The sequence below is a fragment of the Bos javanicus genome, chromosome 19, assembly GCF_032452875.1.
Source record: "Bos javanicus breed banteng chromosome 19, ARS-OSU_banteng_1.0, whole genome shotgun sequence".
Taxonomy (NCBI): Eukaryota; Metazoa; Chordata; class Mammalia; order Artiodactyla; family Bovidae; genus Bos; species Bos javanicus.
In genome coordinates, this window is record NC_083886.1 from 7,705,427 (window position 1) to 7,713,854 (window position 8,428).

Below are 8,428 nucleotides of genomic sequence, written 5' to 3' on the forward strand. Positions count from 1 at the left end.
ACCACCAGCCCCCCAAAACTAGACACCATTTATCACATCACCTTCTTTTATCCTACTTAAATTACCTGGGTAGCTGTCACCAGCCCCTGTGGCAAAGAACAAATAGAACTATGAGAGCAAGATCAGCAAGATCTTCACCTGTTTTTTCACCATTGCATTTCCAAGACTGCAGAGGAGATGCCCAGTAGTGAGATGGCACAAGCAACCATTTTTCATATACTGTGTAATAGCAACTGGGGAATCAATAGGCTGTTTCTATCTGTTTTCATTTTACAGCCAACTGGCCTTTATGAGTATAAGTTCATTGGTACTCTGAGAGCTCCACCAGATCTACTTATAGATATCGGTATGGATTTAGGCTATATAAGACGGCAGATCCCACAAGTTACAGGTGAGTGACATGTATTCCTTAAAAAAAATCAGTTAGAAGGTAGAATCTATTGCTATTTTCTCTAACCAGCAGAGATAAATAGGTTTACTTTCTATTATACTATGTTTTATTTTAAATTTTGGCTTAAATATCTGAGGTGCTGCGCTGAAATATGCCTTCAATATTTCTAGGACTTCCTTTTTATACTTTAATAGATTCACTCTCCTGTTTGCTTCTGTTTGAACTTACTACAAGTTTGTTGTCATCATACACACACACACACACACACACACACACACACACACACCTGGAAAAGCATGGAAGACTTCTTGGAGAAAGTGGTGTCTGAGCTTTATTTGACAAATTGAACCAAAGTTTTATAAACAGCAAGAATATATATACATGGTGAGGTAAAAAGTGAAGGGTGAGTGGGTTGAGGATGTTTGGCCCAGGGAACAGTATGAGTAAAATGAAGAAGGCATGAAACAATATGATTTTTTTTTAATCTGTGAGCAGTTGGGTGCTTTTGGGTTGTTGTGGTAGCAGAATCTGGAATTAGCCTGGGAGGAGAGTCCAGGGACCCAAGGGCCTTGGCTGGTCACCTGGCTACACTTCTTAGATTTTTCCCAGAAATGGAGAATTATGAGTGGCATTAGATAGGGGATCTTTCTGGCACTTAGAGTGGAGAGTGATCTCTGCTGTCCCAGGCACAATGGACCAGATACAGCTAGCCCAGGGGCCAGAAACCCTGACAGGCACTTGCTGTGGTTAGGAATCCTGGTTTCAAGGAAGAAAAGCTAACAAATTGCAGTGTAATGAAAGGAAAAAGTGTTTATTGGTTCATGACATTGAAAATCCACAGTTGTCTGGCTTCCAGGATAGCTGCACATAATTGTTCATTTCTCCAGCTTGATTCTGTCTTCTTCTGTATTGACCACATTCTCAGGTAGATTCTGTGTCATGCAGAGAGGCCACCAGAAGATGCAGGCTAACATTCTAACCGAGTACACAACCCCAGAGGAACAGGAACTTTTCTACTGATGGCATCCAGAGTCTCAGGATTGGCTCTTAGCTTCTCAGCCTGGATCATATATTATTTCCTTCAGCATGCTTGTCATGGCTTAGGGCCACATACCATTTTCAAACACTCTTACTTTATGGGGAATGGTGGTGCCGTATATTCGAGGGAGAAGCCAGATGTTCTCTGGCCATCTCCCTGCCAGTTGTGATTCAGTCACATGCTGTAGCCATTTACAAAGCCTCTGATGTGTGGTACTTGCTATCAACAGTCCACACTATGGAGTATGGTCCAGAGGCTGCAGTAGTTTGACTTTTCTGGAATCATCCTGAGGTTCTTAACCTAACTCTGGTCCTCTCAGATCTTCTATAAGCTACCTGAGAACTTTACCAAGACACTTTTGGGCCTAAACTTGCTAGAGTGGCAAGCCAGGATTCTGTCCACATATGCCTTCCCTGAACTAATCACTGTGACCATGTTCTGCTCATTTTCCCAGCCCTGAAATTAACACTGAGTCAGTCTGGGAATACCAGACCACCTGACCTGCCTCTTGAGAAATCTGTATGCAGGTCAGGAAGCAACAGTTAGAACTGGACATGTAACAACAGACTGGTTCCAAATAGGAAAAGGAGTATGTCAAGGCTGTATACTGTCATCCTGCTTATTTAACTTATATGCAGAGTATATAATGAGAAATGCTGGGCTGGATGAACCACAAGCTGGAATCAAGATTGCTGGGAGAAATATCAGTAACCTCAGATATGGAGATGACACCAGCCTTATGGCAGAAAGTGAAGAGGAACTAAAAAGCCTCTTGATGAAGGTGAAAGAGGAGAGTAAAAAAGTTGGCTTAAAGCTCAACATTCAGAAAATGAAGATCATGGCATCTGGCCCCATCACTTCCTGGCAAATAGATTGGGAAACAGTGGAAACAGTGGCTGACTTTATTTTGGGGGGCTCCAAAAATCACTGCAGATGGTGACTGCAGCCATGAAATTAAAAGATGCTTACTCCTTGGAAGGAAAGTGATGACCAACCTAGACATTATATTAAAAAGCAGACATTACTTTGCCAACAAAAGTCCACAGAGTCAAAGCTATGGTTTTTCCAGTAGTCATGTATGGATGTGAGAGTTGGACTATAAAGAAAGCTGAGTGCTGAAGAATTGATGCTTTTGAACTATGGTGTTGGAGAAGACTCTTGAGAGTCCCTTGGACTGCAAGGAGATCCAACCAGTCCATCCTAAAGGAGATCAGCCCTGGGTGTTCATTGGAAGGACTAATGTTGAAACTGAAACTCAAATACTTTGGCCACCTGATGCGAAGAGCTGACTCATTTGAAAAGATCCTGATGCTGGGACAGATTGAAGGCGGGAGAAGAAGGGGATGACAGAGGATGAGATGATTGGATGGCATCACCAACTCAATGGACATGAGTTTGAGTAAACCCTGGGAGTTGATGATGGACAGGGAGGCCTGGCATACTGTGGTCCATAGGGTCTCAGAGTCAGACATGACTGAGTGACTGAACTGAACTTAACAGTCCTGCTTAAACTACATAGTGAAGAAGGAGGTAAAAGGTGATGCCCTGAAGGAGCATGCGATTCTGGTGCAAGAAGGGGAAAGTCACATAGCAGAGCAGGCAAAAGCAGATGTCCACTCATTCCCTTCCTTTAAGGTCATCTTCAACCTCTTGTAGTAATGGACTGATAAATTTTTTACTCCATGTTCTGCTTCTAATAGGTTTTCTTTCTTTCAAAAGCTGAATTAAATAACACCTTTCTGTGCTGTCAGCACGTTCTCTAGGGATTCTCTTGGTTCCTTCAGAAGCTTAGGCTTGGCTCCTCTTCTAAATGGTTAGTTAGAAGCTTCCCACACAGCTTGAGGGCAGAGGCTGTGCACTTCATAGCATTGCTTTGCTCTCTCTCTCCAAGAGCCGATGCTATTTGCACACAGTAGCATGGTGGGTTTAAGGAGATTTGGTTCCTGTAACTACGATATAAAGCAACACAGGAGAGAGGCAAGAAACTTACAGTTAACATAGTTAAGCCACTTTCTAGCTTTTTCAGAAGGACACTAACCTCTCTTGAAACTTCATTTCTAAGCTGGGTTGCTCAGTTCCAGGACACCTGTAATATGTCACAAAATTTAAGATGAGGAGAAAGGTCACAACAGAAAAATTATTGGCACTGTAGTGTCATCTGATGATTACCAAGATTTTAGAACTTGAAAATTTATTTTTGGATGCCTAATTTTTTTTCACTGCATTCTGTCTTAGAATGTTGTTTGTGGTATACAATGAACAAGTTTTGTTGGGTTCTTTTATTTCTACTGTGTTTTTCTATCTACCAGGCACTGTACCTGGACAACAAGATTTCAGTGGTTCTAAATATCTGACTTTCTCTAAAATTCAATGCCTTGTGAGTTAGTGGTTTATCACCCTACAAGGTTGTCATATCAAAGGTTCTTGTTAATTGAAGCCAAAGGAACTTCCAGATGCAATAACGTCTTTTGTGTTGTTTTTTTTGTTTGTTTGTTTTGCTTTGTCTAATAGAAGCCTATGAAACAGAATGCGATGGAGAAACAGTGACCTACATGAAAATGGAGTTCCCTTTTTTATTGTCCAGCAGAGATGTATCCTTTTCGAATGCATACTATTATTCAGCTTTCTAAGTGTCTTTGTTCTTCATGGCCATGACTCAATGGCGGTATATCCAGAAGGTGGACAACATTGTCTTTGACTCTTGCATAAGCATCTGCTAAAGCTGTTGCTTCTTGTGTAGCTTTCAGAGATCTCAGTGTAATTTCTGGGTCTGATGACATGGAACATCTATAATTGTGGGAAGGCAGCTCATACTTTCCTGAGATTTTTCCTAGAAAATCCTTGTACCCCACATTTGGGGACCTGAAAACAACTTTTCCTTCAGAGTATTCACTACACTCCCTCAGTCTGTAGAGGAGGAAGCCGGGCCCCAGAGAGTTAAGGTGACCGAGGCGCACAGGCGGTGAGCAGCCGACTCAGGATGGAACTCAAGCCCCACGTTTCCAGCTCTCTCCACCGCCCCTCCTCCCCCAGCATTGGCTCTGGACCCTGTGAGTGTGTGTTTCCTGCTCAGTTTCTTAACACTGAATTACCTTCCCTGTAATAGCACCATAGACATGGTGGCTGGTCTGTGAATCTTTATTGCGATGAAATGATTATATTACTCTTGGTGAACCAGAACCAGTGAGGACATTTGCCTACTACTATTTGGATATCCACATAGCTTCCTGTGGTCACCAGGTGTAAGTAACCTTGCCTGACCATCCTCTGTGCCCAGAGGTCAATGATTAGGGCTTAAGGGGACGACAGAGAACAATGACCCCGTTGTTTCCTGCATGAGATTCTGCTCCAGTCTTTCTCCAATGCCCCCACCAAGCCTGCCTACAGGCAGTGTTCCTCTCTGTTCTTGCACAGTGAAGCCGAATCTCAGAAAAATTAAGTTACCCAGGATCACAGCTGGTAAATGACCAATCCTCTGAGATCTCATTGCTTTATTGGAGAAAGGAGGAGTGGGTTCCCCTCATAATTAGAGCAGCAAGGAATCATTGACAGCTGGGTAACGGATGCTCTTGAGCTTCCCGGCTGGCTCAGTGGTGAAGAATCTGCCTGCCAGTACAAGATATGTAGGAGCTGTGGGTTTGAGCCCTGGGTCAGGAAGATTCTCTTGAGAAGGACATGGCAACCCACTCCAGTATTCTTGCCTGGGAAATCCTATGGACAGAAGAACCTGTCAGGCTACAGTCCATGGGGTTGCAAAGAGTCAGACACCAGCTGGAAACTGAGTATGTACACCATGCCTGCTATGAAAAGAGAACAGCAGTTGGGAGGTGACAGGGCTCTGCAGGGAAGTTAGGCAGATCAAGCAGGCAGTGAACTGGCAGATTAAGGGAGCAAACACCAAGTGGAGGCAACAAAACAATTGCCTTTTGCTTCTGACTTGTGGGCTTTCCTTTCATCCATCTGAGAGGTTTGACTCTGGCCTTGCCTTGACTGGCAGTGTAGTGCGTCTATGTGAAGCAGCGGCGAGACCTGGACTTCAGAGGGCGGAAGATTCAGGTGGTCCTGGCCAAGGGCACCTCGCTGCCACAGTTTCCAGAGAGGCCAGGCTTCATCCGGGTGAGGCAGTGCCAGGTGAAGCTGGCTGTGGAGAGCGATGGCCATAACCGGAGCAAAGGTAAAATGAAGGCAGCTGTTGGTGTGTGGTGCGCCCTGTGAAGGCTGCGGTGACTGTGAGGCTCAGAAAATGCAGGATGCACTTCCCCTGAGGTCAGAGAACTGGGCATGGCTTCAAAGGAAACAGAGGAGACTCAATTCACCCCTGACGTTTGGCTGCAATGCAAGGTGGATGTTTAAATCTGATCAATCTATTTTTTACTTACTCTTGCATTGTCCAAATGAAATCAGAACATCGAAGTGAACCAAAAGGTTAGGAATTCACTTCAGGCTGCTCTTGTTCTGCACATTCTGGCTGGAGGTGAGCAGGAAACTTAGTGGGACCATCTCTGAGGAGGTACCTCTCACTCAGCAAAAACTAAGGGACTCAGGACCTGTCTGCCTTGAGTTCCATACTCAGGAGAGAATCTGGGAGGGGTTTATGTGGCCACCTGCTGGACTGGAATGGGTGTGGCCTGGAGACTGCAGGGAAATCTGAACATTGTTCTGGTGTGTGTTAGATCTGCCGCCTTGGATGCATCACCCCACTCTTCTAAGTCTCAATTTTATCATTTATAAACTGGAGTTTAATTTTATCAATGTTTATAATGAAGATAATTGAGAGAAATAACTGAGATACATATCCAAATATCTAGCACTTATGCTATGCTATGCAATGCTATGCTAAGTCACTTCAGTCATGTCAAACTCTACGGACTGTAGCCCCCCAGGCTCCTCTGTCCATGGGGATTCTCCAGGCAAGAATACTGGAGTGGATTGCCATGCCCTCCCCATCTAGCACTTGCCATGGGTTTAAGACATAGCAGCAGAATGTGCTTTGACTGTTTGCCAAAGTGTGTATATAAGTGTCCCATAAAGGAGATGGGAGAGTCCACTTGAATTGTGTCTACCTCCCTCCTTAATTTTTGGCCTGAATGTAAACCTGGATGTTTGCTGCTGTATTTTTCCTCCTTTTTAATTGCCCTTTCTTTCCCTCTCTAGTATTAATTTATTGGTTCATAAACCCTGGTGGCTGGATTCCATCCTGGCTCATCAACTTGCTTGTCAAGGTGAGACCCCCAGAGGCAGGGGGTAAGCGTGCTTGACAAATGTTGACTTACCCTGTGGGGCTGTTAGCCTGAAGAGATGTGCAATCTCAGGACTCATGATGCTCTTTTACGAAGCAGCATGGTTGACTGACTCTGGTTAGGACTGGGGTTGCCAACACCCAGGACTGAGGCTGGGACAAAAGACCAAACTCTTTACCTGGAACATCAGCTCCCCACTACTTTCCCACCAAGATCCCGCCAGCATCACTCTCTGGAACCTTTGGACAATAACCTGCTCCTTGTAGGAACAAGGGTGCCTGTGGGCCCTGTATCTGCTTATGGAGGAGTTAGGCCAACATGGCTTGGGAGACAATGAGATATGCTCAAGCCTGGGGAAGCCTCCAGTTTCATTTCTGTGTTTTCTTTCTATAAGGAGAAGGGACTTCAGTGGTATGCAGATCACTCATGGAGACCATTCAGTCTGCTTTGTGAGGTCCTACTTACGGGCTGGTGGGCTCACCAATTCACAGGGAGAGTAAGAAAGTACACAAACTTGAGTAAAACACATCATAGTTTGAATTCTGGTCCCTACTTCCAACTATGTAATCTAGGGAAGCTATCAGTTTCTCCCCTCAAAAAAAAAAAAAAAAAAAAAAAAAAACACGGGGATGGATATTTCCACAATGTAGAGAAGGAGTAACCAAAACAACATTTGGGGAAAGTCTGGGCAATGTTCAACACTAACTAAGAGAAGACATATCCTGCCTCTTGCTCCCAATTCTTACCAATTTCTAATTTTGTAAAGCAAGTCCTTTCTTTCATCTTTTTGGAAGAATCACACAGCCCAGCCCAGTCCCATTTCCTGAGTTTTCTTTTTCTTTTCAAAAATAGTCTCTTAGAATTGTCTTAGCTTTCTACTAGCAAAAGCTAAAATATGCAAGGTCTGAAAACTGTGGCCCCTGCCTTACCTGTGCCCTGAGTCTTACCTTTTTCATCATCAGTGCCAACATTCTGTTGAAATCTTACCAGGAGCCCTATTGTCATATTTATTATTCCCCAAGGCATCTTCCTTCACCTTTGCCACATCCTGAGAGTCAAGAGTAGTTGCTGGGAGGACAGAGTAATGACAATCTCCTTTTCTTTGCAGAATGGAATTCCTGGCTTCCTGGCTGACCTGGAGGATGCCTGCCTGAGGTACCAGGGGAGAACCTAAGAGAGATTTGGGAGCTTTTTGTTCATGAATGATGTCCCTGGAAGTGCCACAACTACTGCTGCTCAGGATGTCTGTCATTTTTCCATCTCAGAAGCCTGCACACACTCCAGCACCTTGTGCCCAAGGGTGCCAGCCTGATGCCTGGCTTCCTTTCCCATTCTCCCCACTCTGGGACACACTGCCTTGTTTCAGTGTAGAATGTGGGTCAGATTCGGAAAACCCTTGAAGAAAAACTCAGAAGTCTTTGTGGATGGACTTACCAAAATGCTCCAAAGACATACAATTCTAAATCAAAAACATAGGAATATTTTTTATATATAATTTATTTTTTTATTGAAAGATAATTGCTTTACAGAATTTTGTCATTTTCTGTCAAACCTTAACACGAATGGTGTATGTGTATATATATATATCTCCTCCCTTTTGAACTTCCCTCTGGTCTCCCTCCCCATCCCACCCCTCTAGATTGAGAACATAGGAATCTTTTGATTTCCATCTCAGTTGAAGATCTTCTCCCTGATTTAAAGAAGCAAACTGAGGATAATAAAGATGGACGGATGGGTTGTCCTCCATATTGTTAAAGT

The 8,428-nt window shown here is 44.0% G+C and overlaps 1 protein-coding gene across 1 annotated transcript; it reads left to right on the plus strand.

The window, feature by feature from the left end:
* The first annotated feature begins 307 nt into the window (after positions 1-307).
* On the plus strand, positions 308-8,075 carry LOC133231648 (phosphatidylcholine transfer protein-like). Its single transcript, XM_061390026.1, has 5 exons — positions 308-391; positions 3,942-4,021; positions 5,433-5,604; positions 6,585-6,652; positions 7,779-8,075. The coding sequence occupies exons 1-5, from the start codon at positions 349-351 to the stop codon at positions 7,842-7,844; spliced, it is 429 nt and encodes a 142-aa protein (XP_061246010.1). The 5' UTR covers positions 308-348; the 3' UTR covers positions 7,845-8,075.
* Positions 8,076-8,428: the final 353 nt, after the last annotated feature.

Excerpts from the sequence above, each read along its gene's own strand:
- LOC133231648 (XM_061390026.1), top strand. The coding sequence starts at position 349 with ATGGATTTAGGCTATATAAGACGGCAGATCCCACAAGTTACAG. Across the intron at positions 392-3,941 it reads GCAGATCCCACAAGTTACAG|AAGCCTATGAAACAGAATGC; the intron begins GTGAGTGACATG and ends TTTGTCTAATAG. Across the intron at positions 4,022-5,432 it reads TTTTATTGTCCAGCAGAGAT|TGCGTCTATGTGAAGCAGCG; the intron begins GTATCCTTTTCG and ends CTGGCAGTGTAG.